The following is a 23,018-nucleotide window of genomic DNA, read 5'->3' as shown; positions in this document are numbered from 1 at the left end:
AGGAGCTGAATTTGAATATGGCAGAATATTGCCCAAGAAACCAGATTTCACATTGTATTTGAGATCAGAGTTGACATAGTTGCTTCATGTTCCTTTCTAATCTTTCTGCAGCGAGGATATTCAGATGGCTTCTAAGTTTCCCTAAAAATCAAAGGAGTTCAGAAAGAAAGAGGACAAGAGAAATGTTCTTTGCATCTGTTTGCATTTAGGCATTATTGAGTACCATTTTTATTTATAGTTAACGGTAAATTTATATAACCAAATCTGAATGTAAGAACTTTTAGGTTTATAATTTCACTTGACATTTTTCTTTTAAGCAGGATCTTCTGTTTCTAAACCAGATATGATTACCTTAATGGATGAAGAAGGAATGGTTGTGAAGGAAAGAATAAAAAGATCTTGCCCTGGTGAGTAAGAACTGAGCAGCTATGGAGAAATCGTTATTATAGGTGATAGCTAAGCTGGCTAGGCAGGTGACACACTCTCCCCCCACCCCCAGGGGCGCCTAACCATTGAGCCACATCCCCAGCCCTTTTTTATATTTTATTTAGAGACAGGGTCTCACTGAGTTGCTAAGTGCCTCACTTTTGCTGAGGCTGGCTTTGAGCTCACGTCCTCCTCCCTCAGCCTCTCAAGCCTCTGGGGTTACAGGCGTGCGCCACCACACCCGACTTGGTGGCACACTCTTGAGAATTTGTTGGGCATCTCTTCAAAATCCCACAGCCTGTGAGGGAAAAGCTTGAGACCTGAAGCAAATTAAGATCTTTATAAAGCAACTTTGTATTGACCTTGATTACACTATTCCTAATCTCCCTTATTTTCTCTCACTTCAAAGAGAAGAGCTATTCTCAGTAAGGAAAAAAACTGAAAAGAACCAAAAGAATAATATATATAAGGGCAGGAATCAACAAAATGGAAAAAGTATAGAAATTTAATAAAGCCAAAAGTTAATTTCTTGAGAAGATCAACAAAGATAAACACCTAGAGAACATAAATTACTAATATCAGGAATGAAAGAGGGGTTTTTCACTCACATCTTATAGCTATTAAAAGAATAAGAAGAGCCAAGAGCTGGGCATGGTAGCACATGCCTGTAATCCCAGCAGCTCAGGAGACTGAGGCAGGAGGATTGTGAGTTCAAAACCAACTTCAACAACTTAATGAGGCCATAAGCAATTTAGTGAGATCCTGTCTCTAAATAAAATATAAAAAGAGCTGGGAGGCCTGGGGTTGTGGCTCAGTGATAGAGCGCTTGCCTCACTGGGTTCAATCCTCAGCACCACATAAAAATAAATAAATAAAGTAATTGTGTCCATCTATAACTAAAGCAATTTTTTTTTTATTTAAAAAAAATGGGAATGTGGTTCGGTGGTCAAGTGCTCTTGGGTTCAATCCCTCCTACCAAAAAAAAAAAAAAAAAAAACAATAAGAAGATAATTCCATGAATAACTTTATGCCAGTAAGTTTGATAGCTTGAGTGAAATGGAAAATTCCTTGAAAAATAGTTACCAGAACTGACATCATAAAAAAGAAAACAAATAACCTTATGTTGTCAGAATTCTTTCTCCTTCCACAAAGAGAATGCCAGACCCAGATGGCTTTACTGGTATATTCTATTAATATTTAAGGAAAAAATAACAGCATTGTTATATAAATATCCTCAGAAAAGAAACATCTCTCAACTCACTTTATTAGGCCAACACAACTTGACAAAGAAATTATTAAAAAAATTTTTACACTCATATTCTCAAGTACATACGTGTAAAATTCTTAACAAAACATTAGCAAATCAAATTCAGCAATATATAAAAATGTTGATCAGGGCTGGGTTTGTGGCTTCGGTAGAGCGCTCGCCTCACATGTGTGAGACCCTAGGTTCGATCCTCAGCACCACATACAAAAATAAACAAGTGAAATAAAGGTGTTGTGTCCAACTACAACTAAAAAATTTAAAAAAAAATGTTGATCAAGTGGGCCTTATCCATACTTAATTAATGCAAGCTTGGTTTTTAACATTCAGAAATTTTATCTGTGTAATTTCACCATTTTAAAAGGAAAACGTGAGAGATTATATGTTCATCTCTATAGATATAAATATACCATGTGGGGCTGGGGCTGTAGCTTAACAGCAGAGTACTTGCCTAGCATGCATGAGGCACTGGGTTTGATCCTCAGCACCACATAAAAATAAACAAATAAAATAAAGGCATTCTGTCCATCTACAACTACAAAAAAATAAAAAATAAATAAATATACCATATGACAGAATTCAACATCCAGATCTGATAAAAACTCTCAGCAAACTAGAAATTAAAGGGAATTCCCTTAACCTGATAAAAGGCATCTGCTAAGAAAAAATACTACATTATAAACTTCATGATACTTGATTGAAGAATTTCTACATAGGCTTGGATATAAGGCAAAGATACCCACTCTTCCCACATCTATTTAACATTAAATTGGAAATTTAATTTTAATTCTAGCCAATGCAATAAAATAAGGAAAGTTAAAAGATACAAAAATGACCTTAAGTACTTGTATGAAGACATGAATGGTGTGAATATACTTATATACAACCAGAGATATGAAAAATTGAGTTTTATATGTGTGATATGAATTATAATGTATTCTACTGTCAAATATAACAAATTAGAATAAAAATAAATAAATAAATAAAATATACAAAAATGAAGAAGTAAAAGTCTGTATTTGGAGATGGCACAATTGTATACATGAAGAATCCTAAGAAATCAAAACAACAACTGTGGGCTGGGGATGTGGCTCAAGTGGTAGCGTGCTCGCCTGGCATGCTCGGGTCGCTGGGTTCGATCCTCAGCACCACATAAAAATAAAATAAAGATGTTGTGTCCACCGAAAACTTAAAAAAATAAATATTAAAAAATTCTCTCTCTCTCTCTCTCTCTTTAAAAAAAAAAAACAAAGCTGTGGGGCGGAGGTTGTGGCTCATTGGAGAGCACTTGCCTAGCATGTGTGAGGCTCAGCCTCACTAAAAATAAATAAAATAAATATATTGTGTCCATCTACAACTAAAAAATACATTTAAAAAAAGGAAAAACAATAGTAAAAAACAACTGTTTAGGCTGGGCACAGTGGCACGTGCTTATAATCCCAGCGGCTCAAGAGGTTAAGACAGGAGGATCAAGAGTTCAAAGCCAGCCTCAGCAATGGCGAGGTGCTAAACAACTCAGTGAGACCCTGTGTTTAAATTGAATACAAACATCAGCTGGGGATGAGGTTCAGTGGTTGAGTGTCCCTGAGTTTAATCCCCGGTACTGAAAAAAAAAAAAAAAGAGAGAAAAAATAATGACAGTGATTCAACCACCTGATTAAAAGAAGAAAAAAAATATGATTCAGAGTATTAAATGAAGATCTTAGTACATCATAGGGTTCAAAGTTAATATTAAAAAAATCAAGTGTTTTATATAGTAGGAGCAACAAAACAAATTAGAAAATTAAATAGCTCAATCCATAATAGCATCAGAATCCATAAAATACTTTGATAAAATGTGCAAGACCCCTGCATAGAAAACTATGCAACATTGTTAAGAAAAATTAAAGAAGGCCTAAATAAATGGAACTCAGCATTGCAAAACTCAATTTTATTGATTCAATACAATTTTAACCATAATCCTAGCCAGCTTCTTTGGGTTGGAAATTAACAAGCTGATTCTATTTTTATGGTACTAGGGATCAAACTCAGGGGTGCTCTACCACTGAGCTACATCTTTAACCCTTTTTATTTTTTAGTTTTTGAGACAGGGTCTGGCTAAGTTGCCCAGGCTAGGCTTGAACTTTCTATCCCCTTATCTTAGCTTCCTGAGTTGCTGGGATTACAGGTGTGTGCTACCTCACTTGGCAGCCAGCTGATTTTAAACATATTTGGAAATACAGAGGACTTACTTAGCATGTTTGAAAATAATCTAGAAAGGTGGAAGGACTTATTATAGAACTTAAATGATATGGGCTGGGGTTGTGACTCAGTGGTAGTGCACTCGTCTGGCATGTGTGAGGCACTGGGTTCAATCCTCAGCTCGACATACAAAGATGTTGTGTCCGCTGAAAACAAAAAAAAATAAATAAATATTAAAAATTCTCTCTCTCTCTCTTAAAATAAATAAATAAATAAAGGTATTGTGTCCCTCTACAACTAAAAAATTATTTTTAAAAAAGAACTTAAATGATATGACTTCAAGATACTCCAAAATTTATTATAAAACTACAATAATCAAGACATGGTTGGTAATTAATACATTGCCATAAGGATAACGAACAACACAGGAACCCTAGAAATAGACCTCCACCCCCTGACACACCCACACTTAAGAGGCCCATTTATTTATTCATTTAAAATATTTTTATTAGTGATAGATAGACACAATATCTTTATTTTATTTGTTTATTTTTATGTGGTGCTGAGGATCGAACCGAGTGCCTCACCCATGCTAGGCAAGCACTCTACCGCTGAGCTACAGCCCCAGCCCAAGATTTCATTTTTGAGAGGCATTAAATAAAGAAATCAATCATTATATTGGTATATAATTTTGATAAAATAGGAGTTTCTAAGTTCTAGGAGAAAACAAATTGTTATTCCTCCTCACAGAACATCGATAAAAATATAATCCAGTTTACTTGCCATCTCTTATGCTTCTGGGATCTCTTGGGGGAGATCCATTTGTCCTGTTTCCTCTCAAAAGTTCATCACCCAAAACAGTGGCAGCACTTCCTCTAGCAGGTCGTAACATATTACAGCATAGGAGTGGTTTTATAGCCTGACCCCTGTGGCTATCTTGGTAAGACATCCTCTAGACCTTCTATTATGGAGTCAGGCTAGTGACACCCTAATAAATAAGGACTGAGCCATCTAATTTCAATGAGACTGACCTGGATTTAAAGGGTCAATAATCCAAGTTTATCAATGGTAGCTATATCTTTGTGAGTACAACACCCACCCCAACAAAAATTTCTCATCAGTCCTTGTTAAATATACCTAAAAGCCAATTACAGATTTGTATTCAAAATAAAATGTTATTCCTTAATTCAAATTATTGTATTAGTATTATATTTCATCTAGCCATACACACACACACATATATAAAATGCATTTTTATCATTTTGGGTGGGGGTACCAAGAATTGAACTCAGGGGCACTTAACCACTAAGCCACATCCCCAGACTTATTTTGTATTTTATTTACAGACAGGGTCTCAATGGGTTGCTTAGGGCCTTACTTTTGCCAAGTCTGGCTTTGCACTCACTATCCTCTTGCCTCAGCCTCCCAAGCTGCTGAGATTACAAGCACATGCCACTGTGCTGGGCCACTTATATCTTTGACCAGCAGGCTAAAGAAAATCATTGCTAGTTGATTTTTGGAAGGAAGTATGTATGGACAAAGAGCAAAAATTCTTTCAAATTCATAAATACTTTAGAACAAAAATAAAGACATAGGATGTGGTGACTTAGGGCAAGAGGCACTTTACTTCTGTTTTAAAAAATAGATTTCATTTTCTAGAGCAGTTTTAGGTTCACAATAAAATTGAACAGAAGGCACAGAGATTTCCATATACCCCCTGAGAACTCCATTCCTTTTTTATAAATTGATTTCATGAGAATTGATATCTTTTGTGATTAGATATTTTTGTGATAATATTTTGTAAATATTTTTAAAAGTCTGATTGATAATGAATATAAAATTTATGTACATCATAATTCACCCTGCTTGGTGGCCAGTTCTTGGAATGTTAACAAAGGCATATAGTTGTGGAACTACTACCACAGTAAAGTTTCAGAATGATTCCAGATTTTCTTTTTAATATTTTTTTCTAGTTGTCAATTGACCTTTTTTAAATTTATTTATATGTGTTACTGAGAATCAAACCCAGTGCCTCACACATGCTAGTCAAGTGCTCTGCCGCTGAGCTACAACCCCAACCTGATTCTAGAATTTCTTTATAACACCAGTGTTTCCTAAGTTAAGCCCAACTTTTGAGCTAATAAATACATTTATATCATGATAATGAAGTAACCATATATTCTTTTTAAAAAAACATTTGGGATTCTTTATTTATTTAGTCCTGGGAATTGAACCCAGGGGCACTTCACCAATGAGCTACATCCCAGCCCTTTTGATTTTTTGAGACAAGGTCTCACTAGGTTGTTTATAGCCTCCCTAAGTTGCTGGCTTTTAACCTGCTATCCTAGAGATGAGATTTGTTATTTTTTTTTTTTTTGAGGGGGGGATTCTCAAAAGTGATTTTGGCATATAGCTTTCCTTTATTAGGATTTGACTCCATTTTTATACTCACTTAGAAATAATTCGGATTTTATTATTTTTTGGAATAGGCCCTTTCTCATGACTTTCTCAATGCTTTCTTAGAAAATTACCCTTTATTGAGATTGTAGTCCTCTATGATTTTCAAAATATCAAATCTGTTTTGCTAGTTATTTGCTAATATCAAGAACTGAAATTTAAATGGCTGGGGTTATAGCTCTGGGTTCGATTCTCAGCACCACATATAAATAAATAAATAAAATAAAGGTCCATCAACAACTACACATATATTTAAAAAAAAAGAAGAAGAAGAACTGAAAGGTTTGCAACTTTACCCTGCTTGCAAGCTAACAAGTTAGTCTGCCACTGTATCAAGATGCTGGTAAAAAACACAGTTGCACTTAGCGACTCTGTGAGATCCTGTCTCTAAATAAACTACAAAAAGGGCAGGGGATGTGACTCAGTGGTCCAGTGCCCCTGAGTTCAACCCCCGGTACCCAAAAACTTACAAACAAATAAACAAAACCTCTTCATAGCTTAAATAAGTCTCTAGATGATCCTTAGCCACACTTAAATCAGGGCTCCACTGATTTGGCTTGTTTCCCTAATCACTAGCCACATCTCCTCCACTCCTGGACTCTGTTCTTTTGTGTTTCCCTTGCCTTTTGTCAATATGTATGGGAATTCAACCTGTTCCATGATATAAATTAATTTAGTAGTGATCAAGAATAATAGCAGTATCATGTAGAACAAATTTACAGGTAATTCTCCTACTTAAGTGAGGACACACATGTAGAGATTTAGAAGATTCAGCATGAAAGGCAAAAGCCTTCAACTTGACAGGGTCTTGCTAAGTTGATTAGGGCCTCACTAGCTGGCCTTGAACTTTCAGTCCCCCTGCCTCAGCCTCCCAAGTTGCTGGGATTACATGCATGCACTACCACACTCAGCAAGTCAGGCTGCATTTCACCTTACTCCTACCTCACTGACTTGAGGCTTTTTCCTCTTCTTTGCTTCCCTCCCTTCCTCCCTCCCTCCCTTCCTTCCTTCCTTCCATTCCCTCACTGTACTGCCCAGGTTGGCCTTAAAGGAGCTGGGACTATAGGCACATACCACGTACCCAACTCAGAGCTTTATTTCCACACATGCAGTGCCTCAGCACTTGACATCCAGAGTTTCTGCTTTATTTTTGTGCATTCCAGTGTTCATAAAGTGAGCTTCAACCATAGTGATCTGTCTTTTGTATTATCCCTTGAGATATGAACTATTTGTTAGTATTCTCCTAATAAAATTGTATAGAGCTGAATGTTCTACTCCAATCCATTTCCCTATAAACTCAGTTTACTTTTGGTGCACAGTTTTGTTGAAGATGAGGATATATTTGCTTTCTTGTTTTCTTTCAGATTTGGAGCCCAGATATAGGACCAATACTTCATCTCCAGCAAAGGACATTTATGAAATATATTCGTTACAGTGGGAGATAATGGAAAGAATTAAAAGCTATACCCTTCAGGACTCCATTTTTAGAAATGATTGGGAATGTAAAAGCAAGATTGAGGGACAAAAAGAACCACAAGAGGGTTATTTTGGGCAGGTGAAAATTACCTCTGAAAAAACGACCACTTACAAAAAGAATAATTTTCTTGCTGAGTATCAGAGAATTCATAATGGAGAAAAATTATATGAATGTAAGGAGTGTAGGAAGACCTTCATTCGTCGCTCAACACTTAGTCAGCACCTAAGAATTCATACGGGTGAGAAACCTTATAAATGTAAAGAATGTGGACAGGCCTTTAGACAGCGTGCACACCTTATTCGACATCACAAACTTCATACTGGTGAGAAACCCTATGAATGTAAGGAATGTGGGAAGGCCTTTACTGTGCTCCAAGAACTTACTCAACATCAGAGACTTCATACTGGTGAAAAACCTTACGAATGTAAGGAATGTGGAAAGGCCTTCAGAGTACATCAGCAACTGGCCCGGCATCAGAGAATTCACACTGGTGAGAAACCTTATGAATGTAAGGAGTGTGGGAAGACTTTCAGACAGTGTACACACCTCACCAGACATCAGAGACTTCACACTGCCGAGAAGCTCTATGAATGTAAGGAATGTGGGAAAGCCTTTGTATGTGGCCCAGACCTTAGAGTACATCAGAAAATTCATTTTGGTGAAAAACCCTATGCATGTAAGGACTGTGGGAAGGCCTTTAGAATATGCCAACAACTTACTGTTCATCAGAGTATTCATACTGGTGAGAAACCCTATGAATGTAAGGAATGTGGAAAGACTTTCAGATTAAGGCAGCAACTTGTTCGCCATCAGAGAATTCATACTCGTGAGAAACCCTATGAATGTATGGAATGTTGGAAGACCTTTAGTAGTTACTCCCAACTTATTTCACATCAGAGCATTCATATTGGTGAGAGACCCTATGAATGTGAGGAATGTGGGAAGGCTTTCAGACTGCTGTCCCAACTCACTCAACATCAGAGTATTCATACTGGTGAGAAGCCCTATGAATGTAAGGAATGCAGAAAGCCTTTTAGACTGCTCTCACAACTTACTCAGCATCAGAGTATTCACACTGGAGAGAAACCTTATGAATGTAAGGATTGTGGTAAGGCTTTCAGACTTTATTCATTTCTTACTCAACACCAGAGAATTCACACTGGGGAGAAGCCCTATAAATGTAAGGAATGTAAGAAGGCCTTCAGACAACATTCACACCTTACTCAACATCAGAAGATTCATAATGGAATTTAATACAAGAAAGCTTTCAAATTTGCATTTTGTTACAAAACACCAGTAAATCCATTTTTGAGAAAATACACTTACAACTAAATGTAAGAAATTTTCTATTAGGGAAGGAATGTGTTGCTTTGAGCCTTCCATCACCCTTCAAACATTGTTTATCTTCAGCAAATTCCTTTGAGAGAATAATTTAATGAATGTAGGAAAATGTTTAGCTTTATCTGTCATCTCCATTTTGCCACTTTACTACCATTGTGATATTGAACAAGATACTAAACCTTTGTGCTCATTTTTAAAATTATGATAGTAGTACTTATTTATTGCTGTGTGATAAATTACTAGAACACATAGTAGCTTAAAATAATATACATAGGTTATTTCACAGTTTCTATGGATCAGGAATCCAGGCATGACTTAGTTGAGTCCTTGTAGTTACAAGGTTACAAAGTTTCAGCCAAGACTAAGGATCCATATCCAAGCTAACAATGCTTGAATTCATTTTCTTGAGGGCTCTTGATGGAGATCCTCAGTTTCTAGTTGACTACTGGCTGAAGCTGACTGCAGTTCCTTGCTACAGCGGCCTCTTCACATGACTACTTCATCAAAGTGTGCAAGCCAAGAAGGCAAGAACTAGCAAGAGGGAAGTCTGTTAGCAATATAGACATGATGCATCTTGTGTTATCTAATTGTGGCAGTTACATCTTATCACCTTTGCTACCTTTTACTGATAGAAGTAAATTACTAGACCAGCCCACACTCAAGAAAAGGGGATTACTTGAGAGTGAATACCAGGAGACAGGGACCATTGGGAGTCAATTAAGAGTCAGCCAGTCACACTGTGTAATATAATCATTGTAAGGATTAAGTAGTTAATACTTAGAAGAGTAGCCAGTCACATAGCATGTATTCTGTAAATACTGTCTATAATTGATATTAACATCATTAGTATTAGTGAATTCTCATGGAAGATTCTATAGGAGTAATAAGTATAGAAATGCCTCCTGTTACATCTCTGCACTTAATAAAATGAAAATAATTTATTCTAGTAAAATCTAGGAGATTATAGTGAATATCAGAAGTTCTTCATCACTTGATCTGCATCAGAAATTTCATGCTGAAAAGAACTGTATGAATTTATCAGAATCTTTTCTGATCCTTTAAAAAAGCAAATGGCTTAAAATCCTAGTTGTCTGACTAGAATTCAAGATATATCACAAACTCTCAAAAAAGATGGCATAAAAGAAACTAACCAGTTGGGAATTTAAATGTATGTGTATGTGTGTGTATGTAAAACTTATATATAAAAGAAAATACCATTATAGTCAGTATGCTTTTTGATGCTTAAATTGCCCCATCTTCAATTAGTTTTTTCAAATTAGGTGTTTTGCCAAGTATAGTGGTGCATGCCTATAATCTTAACAACTTGGGAGCCTGAGGCAGGAGGATCATAAGTTTGAGGCCAGCCTCAGCAACACAAATTGGGCGTTTTGAGATAGCCCCACAAATAGTAGTTTGATAGTTTATGACTTGGTTGTGATTATACGGTTTGTCAGCTGTGCAAGATGCTATGACACGATCATCATTCTTAAAATCATTAAATTGTGAACCAAATTTCAGCATCACCAAAAATTCATCAAATTCAAATGGTATTGTTTTAACAAAAAGTCTAATCAATAAATTCAAAAAGAATGATAGGATTAGAAAAACCATCATTTTCTAGACTTTAATGGAATAATGGACCTGAAAACAGTGTTCCATGGATAAAAAAAACTTTTAGTTGAAAGACTTTATAGTGGATTTATCATACTGACCACTTCTGAATCCTTTGACCAATTTTAGCCTTAGTCAAAATGGGACTGTCACACAATGTCCACCTCCTGGTGAAATCCAATAGGAAGTACATACCACTACCTGTGAGGCCTTCTTGCCAAAACAGTGAACTGAAGGAATCATACTTTTGAATCAAATTCTTTAAACCAAGATTTGGGGAATGAATGAATAAAGTCAGAGTCACCACAAGGAAGTCACCAATGAGATTCAGAATGTGTAAAATTCTACAGAATAAATGCCCTGATTTTGTCCACTAACGAGAGGCATGAAAAACAAAGAGGAGCAACCCTTAATAATAGAGTAGGATTAAGAGTCACATCACTAAATTTAATGCATGGGAATTGCTTGGATCTGGTTTGACCAAAATGTTAAAAGAGTTTTTGAAGACAGTGGAGGAATCGTGGACATGGACTGAATGTTAGATATATTAACTTTGTTAGGGATAATGTCAATGTGGTTACTAATAAAATATCCTATGTGTTAGACATATTTACATATTTCTGATATTATAAGATACATAGATTTACATTGAAATATTCCAGCAAAAGAAAGAATGGCAAAATGTTGGTAATCATTGAAGTGCAGCGATTTGTTTATGGTAACTTATTGTTTTAATATTTCTACTTTTGTATGTATTTAACATTTCAGTAATAAAATATTTAAAATCAAAATTGGGATTATGAACTATTTAGAAGTTAATGATGAGATGCTTGCTCATCTAGCATGTCACATATCACCAAAGTTTTATTCATTGAGCAAATAATGCCGTTTGATGTAGTAATGAAGCCTCATTTGTGGGCCCATCTTCATCATCTTCACTTATGCAAAGTGAACAACACAGGGTCTGTCACATGGATAAGTGTCATGAAGGAATGAATAAGCATCTATGTAAAGAAACCAGAAACACCAGAATAAAACCAGCACAAGTAAAGGGAAGCCAAGTACAGTAAAGTAGAAATTAAGAAAATAGTAGACTTGATATAGTATTAATGACTAGATTTTTGCAGTCTAATCCAAGAAAAGAAATGAAAGATAATACACATAGAGTATTAATGATGGTAAAGGTGACACAACTACAGAAAAAAATTAATAAGAATGTGGTTGCACATACCTGTAATCCAGCTACTTGAGGGGCTGAAGCAGGAGGATTGCAAGTTCAAGGCCATTCTCGGCAAGTTAGTGAGATCCTGTCTCAAAATAAGAAAGGGCTGAGGATGTAGGTCAGTGTTAAGAGTGCTTGCTTATCATGCACAAGGCCCTGGGTTCAATGCCTGCACAGAAATATTCATTTCAGTTTCAAAATGTGTAAAAATATAGAAGGATTACATTTTTCTCTAAGAATGCGTTACAATTGACTTGATACAGTAGAACCCAATAGAGAGAGAGAGAGAGTGTATGTGTGTGTGTGTGTGAGCTCCCCTTTTTTGTTCTCTTTTTTTAAGAACAAGAAAATCTGAAAACTGTGTAGCTAAAAGCTTTAGGGAACAGATTATCCTTAAAAAATTTTTAACAATTCTGTACAGCTAAAATAATCCTGATAATAAAACTAGACAAAGATAGCTCCTAAAAAGCAAAATCTAGACCAGCTTCATTAATGAAGATTGTATTCTTCACAACTCTAGTATTCATTACAATACCAGTCTTCATTAATATGTTAGTGAGTTTCCTTTCCCAAGCACCAGATGTCTCCAGACCTGTGATTAACACAGTATACAGCCCAAACCCCCAATGTTCTTCACGTGTTTTGTCTCAGGGAATACTAATTCTCGATGATATTTGAAAATATTTTCTTGGAAAAGTATGCAAATGAGCAAGTCAAAGAAACAAAACAAAATCTCCTGCTTCGGGGGATTCCAAGTACATGTAATCAACTTTTCAAAAGATGTAGAAAAGAAAATTTATTTGAGTGTATCTAAAATTTATTTCATTGGGAATTCTCACTTCCAATATCTGTTAAGACCTTTGGTATATGAGCACTTTGGTAGCAGCTACCCTAACCACAAGGATGTCATTTCAGACATGGGAATGACTGATTGTATTGCAGGGGGTGAGGTGGGGAACTTTTCTTTGCAGCTCTCATCATACTCTACAGAATAGAAAAGATCGCAGCCTCGTCCTGGACATGTATGTATGAAACAGGCTCAACTATTTGGTTACACTGTCATTAGGATGTAAATAATTTTTCATTGTAATAAAATCCTATATTGAATACTATTTTGCCTAGTTTTGGGTTCTCTTAGAGCCTACAGTCTCTGCAAGGTGTTATCTAGAGGTGAGGTTGATTATTATAGGCTGTAACTACTTCCAGCTTCACCACTTATTGCCAGATTTTTACTCCATTGTACCAGTTTTGAATCTCTTCAGTCACTGAATCTGAGTTCATATTTTTCTATATCTTCTATGGGTTTCAGCATTTATTTTCCTGATTACAGATAAGTTCAAACATCTTTTAATGTATGTTTACTTTACTGTGCTTTTTTTATTTGTGTGCTTGCTTTATTTCTTTTAGATTACTTATCTCATTGATTTTCAGGATGCTTAAAATATTCCAGGTATTGATCATTGTAAATATTTATAAAAGTTGGACGTATTTCTCTTAAGATACTTGTTAGTTATAAATCTGTAATGGTGTTTATTATTTTACGAATGTTGTAAATTTATATTCTTCATTTTAAACCTTCTTTAAACCTTCTTTCTTTTAGTGTTTTATGTTTTCTGCCATGTCATCATGAATCTTCAACTAGAAATAAGCCCTCTCAACATTTAATATATTTACACACCTGATTGCAGCAGCTGAAATCTTCAGAATAAAGTTGAGTATTGGTGGGAATAGCAGTCATTTCCGTCATTTACTCAATTAATGGAAATCACACAGTCTTTAAACATTAGCATCATGTGTTTTCTTAGAGTAAGTACTCTTTGTTATGCATAGTTTCGATCAGTCCCTATTTTATTTAATGCCTACTAGATTTTTTAAATATTTATTTTTTAGTTGTAGTTGAACACAATACCTTTATTCTACCTATTTATTTATTTATATTTATTTTTTAGTTGTAGTTTAATACAATACCTTTATTTCACTTATTTATTTTATGTGGTGCTAAGGATCGAACCCAGGGCCTCACATGTGCTAGGCAAACGTTCACAATCCCAGCTCCTAGATTTTTTAAAAACATATTTTTGTTTTAGTTGTGGATGGACACAATACCTTTATTTTTTATTTGTTTATTTTTATGTGGTTCGGGGATCAAACCCAGAGCCTCAAACATGCTAGGCAAGCACTCTACCACTGAGCCACAATCCTGGACTAGAATTTATCAAAAACTATTTCATCATCTGTTGATGTGAACATATTTTTCTACTTCAATTTTCCTTTTTCTTTCTTTTTTATTTAATTCATTTATTTATTTGGGCGGTACTAGGATTTGAACCCCAGTATGTTGCACCATGAGTGCTATTACCAGGCCTTTATTTTATTTTTTATATTGAGACAGAGTCTCACTAAATTGCTGAGGCTGGCCTCAAACTTGTGCTCCTCCTGCCTCAGCCTGCCAACTAGCAGGGATTACAGGTGTGTGCTGCCACACCTAGCTTCTCCTTTAATTTTCTGATGTAATCAATTACACAGATTTCTTCACTTTAAACCACCCCTAGGAGGTAGCCCACATATCTGTAATGTGTTTCTTTTATTTAAAACATTGCTGGGAGCTGGGTACCAGTAATCCCAGCGGCTCAGGAGGCTGTGACAGCAGGATCGCAAATTTGAGGCCAGCCTCAGCAATTCAGCAAGGCCCTAAGCAACTTAGTGAGACCCTGTCTCAGAAATAAAAAATAAAAAGGGCTGGAGATGTAGCTCAGTGGTAAAGTGCCCATGGGTTTAATCCCAAGTACCAAAAGCAAAATAAAACATTGCTGGGGAACTGGGGCTTTAGCTCAGTGGTAGAGTGCATGTTTAGTATGCACAAAGCCCTGAATTCAATCTTCAGTGCACACACACATAATGCTGTATTCTTTTTTTTATATAAGTTATACTCCATTTATATACATTTATATTATTTATTTTTATGTGGTGATGAGGGTTGAACCTAGTGCTCAAATGTGCTAGGCAAGTGCTCTACCACTGAGCCACAACATCAGCCCGCTCAAATGCTGTATTCTTTTTTTTTTTTTTTTTTTTTAAATATTTATTTATTTTAGTTCTCGGCGGACACAACATCTTTGTTTGTATGTGGTGCTGAGGATCGAACCCAGGCCGCACACATGCCAGGCGAGCGCGCTACTGCTTGAGCTACATCCCCAGCCCTCAAATGCTGTATTCTTAAAGTGCATTTCCCTTTGTATATGTGTATACAGCTTTTAAGTGGGAACCAAGATAAAATGAAGAACCAATTTACCTTTAAGCTCAAAAAATAATTTAAAAATTTTCTCTTAACTAACACTTTTCCTTCACTTCTCCATTCTAATCAAAGAATAGTATGTCCTTTAACAAATATGAAAATTATAAAGTGGGGCTGGGGTTGTGGCCTGGTGGTAGGGTAATCATCTCACACGTGTGAGGCACTGGGTTTGATCCTTAGCACCACATAAAATAAAAATAAAGGCATTGCTTCCATCTACAACTAGAGGTATTAATCCTAGTTTTTAAGTCTTGTCAGATGAAAACAATTTCATTTTATTTTATTTATGAGTGAGCCTGAGTTTTTATTATGTACTTTCAGCAAAATATTTGCTTATTTTAAAAGCTAGATGATTGTTTTTTTTTTCTGCTGATTAGAAAGGAATTTAGATTTTTTTTTCTTGTATGCATTGCTGGTATTTATTTCTCACTGTGTTATTGGTCCTTCCAACTATTGTTATCTTTAGAATTCTGGGTTCCTACCATTTCAGTCTCAGTGTTATAACCATGCCTAATTCGTCACTGTTTTTCTTATACTATCTTCACAGTTTTGCATACCAGTGATCCATGTAAAATGTATTTGATGTTCAGGATTGAGGCTGGGATTCATGTGTGCTTTTTCCTAATACATTATCATTCTCCTAATGATTGGTGGGGGTAATAATTTACCTTTTCTTCACTCATTTGAAATATCACACTCATTTTAATGAATTGTATTTTGATTTATGTTTGACACTGATCCCTTTCTATGGTGTCTCAGACATATGCAGTTATTAAACTGTTTTGTGCTGTGTTTTCAGAATAATGTTTAATAATGTTTAATATGTTTAATATCTGTAGGACATGCCCCCATCACTATTATTTTTAAGTACATGATTCCTGGGTTGTCTCTTCTGAATTTTTTGTACTTTTTAAATTTTAATTCAGCTATCAAGTTTGAAAGCTATACAAGAAAATCCTGATGTAAGTTAATGGATTAATCAAAAAGATTTTATCTTTTTTAACATATATACACACATGTATGCATAGTTTTATATATATATGTGTATATATATATATATATATATATATATATATACATATACACATATGTATACATTTTTTTGCTTAGTACTAGGGATTGAACCCACTAGTACTAAACAAAAAATATTTTACCACTGAGCCACATCCCAGCCCTTTTAAAATTTTTTATTTTGAGTCAAGGTCTCACTAAGTTGATAGGTGGTGAAGGCATTCCTGTACCCGCTGTTTGACAGGGTCACAGCGTGCGTGGGGGATGCTGTGGCAGGGCCACACCATCTGGAAACCAGAACTGTGGGGAATGTTGAGTGTTTTGTTTATGATCCTCATGATACAGATAACAGGGCATATGTCAATCAATAATAAAAGTACATATTGCCTGAGATTGCAGGAAAATTCCCAGAATGAGACTAAGGATATAATTAAGACATGCCTGGAAGAGTGTTTCAGTATCTCTCAGGATACAAACAATAGTGTTATTCCTCAAGCCTAAGCTACAGGAAACGTTTATCCCATGGTTAACAATTTATACAACCCCCCGCACAGTTCTAAAGCCACAACCTGTGTAGCCTAGCTACAGAAAAACAATCGCTGTGCCAACAGTACAAGGACCACCGTATGTAGGTTACTTAATTAAATGAAGATTATGGTGTCCCCCTCGAGGACAAGAGGCTAATAAAAATACATTTCCCACCAGCAGACCCTCCTTTGCCTTATACAGGAATTTATGATGAGAATGGGGAACACATAGCTAATATTAATGGCAAATGGGTTGAGGTGCAGAGCCGGCCCTTTAGTTAAAATTACAAAGACGTAAGACTTGGTGTGCTTTGATCAAGGACCAAAGAAACTCTTTAAGAAAGCAGTTAAATAGGTCATATGAAAAAAGGAAATTACCCTGGAAATTAAAAATAGAATAATTAACATAGATATATTTTAGAGGCACTTCAGATTAATAGGCTCTCACTATTTTAAGTGTGTTTTACAGACTTTAGATTAGAAGTAAGAAAGCTTACCAATAATAGGTATGCTTTAAAGTTAAAAGTTAATGAAATAATTATAGGTTTGTTTTAAAGTTAAAAGTGAATAATAGGTCAGGAGACATGTAGTAGAGTTGTGTAGTCTAGCACCTAGTGATGGAGGTGAAAATGTAAAAGTTTAAGCATGATTGGCAAAGGTTACAGGAAAATATTTTAAACAATGTACTCAATATTTTAGGTAATCAATATATGTCAGAAAAGATTGTAACTTTTGAAAATTACATAAATCAAAGAAGTTTCGGCTTTGAGGCTATCCATTAACTGCCTCAAAAAACACCTACAAAAATGGTATAAAAATAAAGACCCCTCTAGGGGCAGCAGATCCTTCTGAAGTCTGCTCCTAACTTGCAACCTGTTGTCCATCCTGTCTCTCTTCTTTGCTGATGCCACTCATCCATCAGGACACCTGGATCCCTGATGGGGCCTTACTTAATTGCTGAAGCTAATCACAAATTTGCAATCATCCTGTCTTAGCCTCCCAAACTGCAGGGATTACAGGCATGCACCATCATGCCCAGCTGGGATATATATATATATATATATATATATATATATATATATACCTCAAATTGAACTTGAAAGATGAAAATTACAGTGACTGAGATTTAAAAAAAATCACTGGATAGAAGAAAATATTAGTGAACTTGAAAACATAGCAAGAAAAACTAGGGGCTGAGGCTGTAGCTCAGTGGTAGAGCGCTTGCCTTGCACCTGTGAGATACTGGGTTCAATCCTCAGCACCACAAAAATAAATAAATAAAATAAAGGTATGCTGTCCATCTACAACTACAAAAATTAAAAAAAAAGAATCAGTAAATGGGATAGTATCAAACTAAAAAGCTTCTTCACAGAAAAAGAAACAAGAATGTGAAGAGAGAGCCTACAGAATGGTAGAAAATCTTTGCCACCTGCGCCTCAGATAGAGCATAAATCTCCAGGATATATAAAAAACTCAAAAAACTTAACACCAAAACCACAAATAACCCTATCAATAAATGGGTAAAGTTGAACAGGCACAGAAGAGAAATAAGATCGATCAACAAATATATGAAAAAAATGTTCAACATCTCTAGCAATTAGAGAAATGCAAATTAAAACTACACTGAGATTTCATCTCACTCCAGTCAGAATGGCAGTTATCAAGAATACAAGTAATAATAAATGTTGGAGAGTAAGTGGGGAAAAAGTTACATTCATACATTGCTAGTGGGACTGCAAATTGGTACAACCACTCTGGAAAGCAATATGGAGAGTCCTCAGAAAACTTGGAATGGAACCACCATTTGACCCAGTTATCCCACTCCTCAGTATATACCCAAAGGACTTAAAATCAGCATATTATAGTGATATGGCCACATCAAGGTTTATAGCAGCTCAATTCACAATAGCTAAGCTATGGCCCAAAGATGCCCTTCAACAGATGAATGGATAAAGAAAATGTGGCATATACACAATGGAATTTTACTCAGCCATAAAGAAGAATGAAATGGGCTGGGGTCATGGCTCAGTGGTAGAGCGCTTGCATCACATGTGTGAGGCACTGGGTTCGATTCTCAGCACCATATGTAAAAACATAAAGGTCCATCAACAACTAAAAAAAAAAATTTTAAAAAGAAGAATGAAATTATGGCATTGGCCAGTAAGTGGATGGAACTGGACAGTATCATGCTAAGTGAAATAAGTCAAACCCCCAAAAAACAAATGCCATATGGGGATGCTAACACACAATAGGCAGAGGGGAGGGAAGGATAGAAGTTCACTAGATTAGACAAAGGGGAATGAGGGAAGGGAGGGGGAATGGGAATAGGAAAGACAGTAGAATTAATCAGACATAACTTTCCTATGTCTATATATAAATACACGATCAATGTAACTCCACATCATGTACAACCACAAGAATGGGAAGTTATAGTCCATGTATGCAAAATACACTCTAATGTCATGTATGGGGAAAATAACTGAATTAAAAATAGTATTCTGGGACTGGGGTTGTGGCTCAATGGTAGAGCACTTGCCTTGATTGTGTGAGGTACTGGTTTTGATCCTCAGTACCACATAAAAATAAATAAACAAAATAAAGGTATTACGTCCTTTTACAAATAAAAAAATTTTTAAATAGTATTCTGAGCACAATAGCTGAAATGAGAAATTTACTAGTGGGATTCAATGGAAGATTTGAGGGTCGAAGAAACTATTGGTAAACTTGGAGATCAGAAACTTGAAATTACCCATTCTGAGAAGCAGAGAAAATAAATGATGCCAAATAACTAGAGCCTCAGGAATCTGTGAGATATCATCCATTGGAACAAAATACGCATTACATCACAGAAGTCGAAGAACCAGAAGACCAATAAGACCCGAAAATTCCATGAGCTTGGGTCCATTGCTGTATGTCATTTGTTGTGAAGTGAGTTCCTAGGTCAGAAGCAGCCCTGGGGACAACCATGACAGTCCACAGATGGGAGTTTTAACAGAAGCACTGATATGCAGAAGAGGCACATTCATAACCAGATCCTCTGATCCAGGAACCCTGGAACACTGTTCCTTCCATGATGAAAGCAGTCTAATGTAAGTCTGCCACTAGGTAGCTGGCTGCCCGCCTGGGAACAGTGCTACATCAGGGACTTGATCTCTGAAGTTGGCACTCTGAGTGGCTGTAGCCAGGTTGGCCTTGGTGAATGGAAATCCATGCTGCGCTGAGCTCAGGCATAACCTCCATCCCTGCCACTGTGGTCACTTTGTTCATGACACATTTGATGATGAGAGGATGGCTGGAGAAAGAGGCTGGTGGGTATCTACATAACAGGTCATCCTGTTCAGTTGATTATCAAATATTCCTCCACCGAGGTCACCTTTTGATGAGTATTCACATAGGATACGAATACCTTCATGTTTTTTGTCCATATATAGAGGTCTGTCCACCTGCCTCTTCCCCAGACATCCTTGTCACCAATTTTCTAATTGTGTAAGTTCCAAGTCCCTGACCATCCAGCCAAACCATGGCCACAGCCCTGAACTGGTATATAATCTCACATTTGGCCATTTCTTCTTCTAAGCAAAATGAACAATCAGGAGCACTGCTCAAAGTCCTGCTGACTGGGAGAATTTCCCTCCACCACTGTCCTTCAGGATACCCCAGAAATAGATCCTAGTGCTACGGCTGTCCACTTGCAGGGGTGCCTGCTTTTTGTGCCTAACTATCTGTAACCCAGGCCCACATCTCCTATCAACTGATTGTAGGAAACTTCCCATGAGGCCACGGATGCAGGCTGGGAGAGAGAAGGCAGCACAGCAGGAGTGAGGACCTGGATATTTGGGTCACTTCTGCATGTAACTTCTTCATGTAACAGCACGTGCCTTCATGGCCACTAGCACCTCAAATACCATTGGATCTGCTGGATCATGTGGCCCAAGTGGTGACGCAGCTAGCAAGGCACCCTGGGCCTGCCGCACAGCCTTCACTTGTTTAGGCTTCTGCTCAAAAGTAGCAGCCTTTTCGGATCACTTGGTAAGGGGACCAGGGTAGCACACCCAGAATAGAATGAATGTATTACCTCAACTTCCAAGGAGGCCAAATGGTCACTACTCCTCTTTTATTGCAGGAGGGTCAGCTGCAACACTTATCCTTCTATTTATTTATTTATTTATTTATTTATTTATTTATTTATTTGGTACCAGGGCTTGAACCCAGGACTGCTGAGCCACTGAGCCACATCCCCTCCCCAGCCCTTTTTATTTTTTACTTTGAGACAGGGTCTTGCTGAGTTGCATAAGGCCTCGCTGAGTTGCTGAGGCTGACTTTGAACTTGTGATTCTCCTGCCTCCATTTCCCAAGCCACTGGGATGACAGGTGTGTGCCACCATGCCCAGCTTATCCTTCACTTTATTTCTTTATTGATTGATTTATTTGTACTAGAGTATCATTCGTGGGAGGTATAGACTCCATAGAACAGACTTCAGAAACATACAGAGCTATTTGATTTACAAATCTCTTGCTTTGTAGTAGTTGTCTTCAGTTACTTAAAGGAAACCCAGTATTTTTCTCTACAAATTGGGATAATATGATACATGTGTGAAACACTGTTGGCACCATCTAGAACATAGTAGCTGCCATATTACAGTAGCTATTATTATGGTATTAAAATGGACAAAAGTGGTACTTAGAGACCAGTGGATTTAAATATTATTCAGTAAATATTAAAATGGAATTCTTCTTGTCTGGAGAATCAGCTTCAGTGTAGAGATTTTTTTTTTCTTTACTGTTTTACAAGAAAAGTTTTATTTTCTGCCCACGTTTTAATTGGCACATTTTAGTTATACACACACACAATAGAACAATATTATTTGGTTAGTATCATTTCCCAGCACTTTTTATTTCCCTTTCTTCCCCTGACTCTCTTGTCCCTTTCCTCTATTTTACGTCACTCCCTTTGGTTTTTAAAAAGTTTGATTTGGTTGTTGATAGACCTTTATTTATATGCAGTGCTGAGAATCAAACTCGGTGCCTCACACATGCCAGGAAAGTGAGTTACCGCTGAGCCCCAGCCCCAGCCCCAGTCCCTCTCCTTTTGATTTTTAAAAAAATTTTAATTTGTTCTAATTAGTTATAGATGACAGTAGAATGCATTTTGACACATCCTACACAAATGGAGCACAATTTCTCATTCCTCTGGCTGTACATGGTGCAAGTCACTCCAGTAGTGTGATCATACATGTGTATAGGGTGATAGTGTCTGTCTCATCCTACCTTCCTCTCCACCCCTCCCCCACCCCTCCNCCCCCCACCTCCCTTGGCACAATCCAATAGCCTTCACGTTAAAAGGATTTTTTTGACATACATCATGGCATTGGACTCTTGGAAATTCCACTGAGTAGGTCCCTGAATTCTGTCAGATTTATTTCCTGCCTTCTGACATGCAAGTATCTTACCAATAAATACAGAATAGTTGCTTCTTGCTCACTAGGTCCAATTTGCAGCAATGTCATTAGAGTAATGAACTTGTCTGAAATCACAGAAGGAAAATGTGACCAAGATGCCTGTGAACTAACTTGTGCATAGGGCCAGAGAGTTCATATACCCCGAGGTAGGACAGTGAAGGTGTACCGCTGACTTGCCAGCTGAAAGCAACTGCCTCTGGTGGGCCTATGGACAGATGAAGAGAAAAAAATCATTTTCCAGATCAATAGCTGCATTCCAGACACGAGGGGATGTGTTATTTACTCATGCATTGGAACCATATCTGGCACAGCACCTGCATTTGGAATCAGCACCTGGTCGAGTGTACAATCATCCACGGTCATTCTGCAAAATCCACCTGCCTTCTGCAAAAGCTGAATAGGTGAGTTGAAGGGGAGTGTGGTGGAAATCACCACCCCACATGATTCTAGTACTCAAAGGTGGCACTAACCTCTGCCACCACTCCAGGGAAGCAGTATTGCTTTGGTTTACTTTCGTTCTAGGTAGAAGTCATTCTAATGGCTTCCACTGGACCTTCCCCAACATAATAGTTCTCACTCCAAGGATTGGGAAGTCAGTGTAAGTGCTCTACTGAGTATATTGAACTAAGCCTTCAAGAACTATTGAAATAGTCAAGATGGGCTCAGGAAGCCACTGTGAGGTGGATCTGAGCTAACCTCCACTGATCACCTGAATTCTATGAGCCTCTATTCTAATAGTGACATTTT

General features: G+C 36.8%; 1 protein-coding gene across 5 annotated transcripts in view; it reads left to right on the top strand.

The window, feature by feature from the left end:
• Nucleotides 1–11,548, top strand: part of Zfp14 (ZFP14 zinc finger protein) — a 42,296-nt gene extending 30,748 nt beyond the window's left edge. For 4 of the 5 annotated variants that reach the window (XM_048791162.1, XM_048791159.1, XM_048791161.1 and 1 more), the window contains exons 4-5: nt 318–407; nt 7,693–11,548. In XM_048791162.1, the coding sequence (XP_048647119.1) occupies nt 318–407; nt 7,693–9,059 (1,457 nt within the window). In that variant the 3' untranslated portion in view covers nt 9,060–11,548. The remainder of the gene's footprint in view (nt 1–317; nt 408–7,692) is intronic. The other variant, XM_015497172.2, reaches the window with a different exon arrangement.
• Nucleotides 11,549–23,018: the final 11,470 nt, after the last annotated feature.

Source organism: Marmota marmota, unplaced genomic scaffold (assembly GCF_001458135.2).
Source record: "Marmota marmota marmota unplaced genomic scaffold, marMar, whole genome shotgun sequence".
In the NCBI taxonomy this organism is placed as follows: Eukaryota; Metazoa; Chordata; class Mammalia; order Rodentia; family Sciuridae; genus Marmota; species Marmota marmota.
The sequence above is the reverse complement of the archived record's forward strand: the minus strand, read 5'-3'. Positions and strand labels throughout refer to the sequence as shown.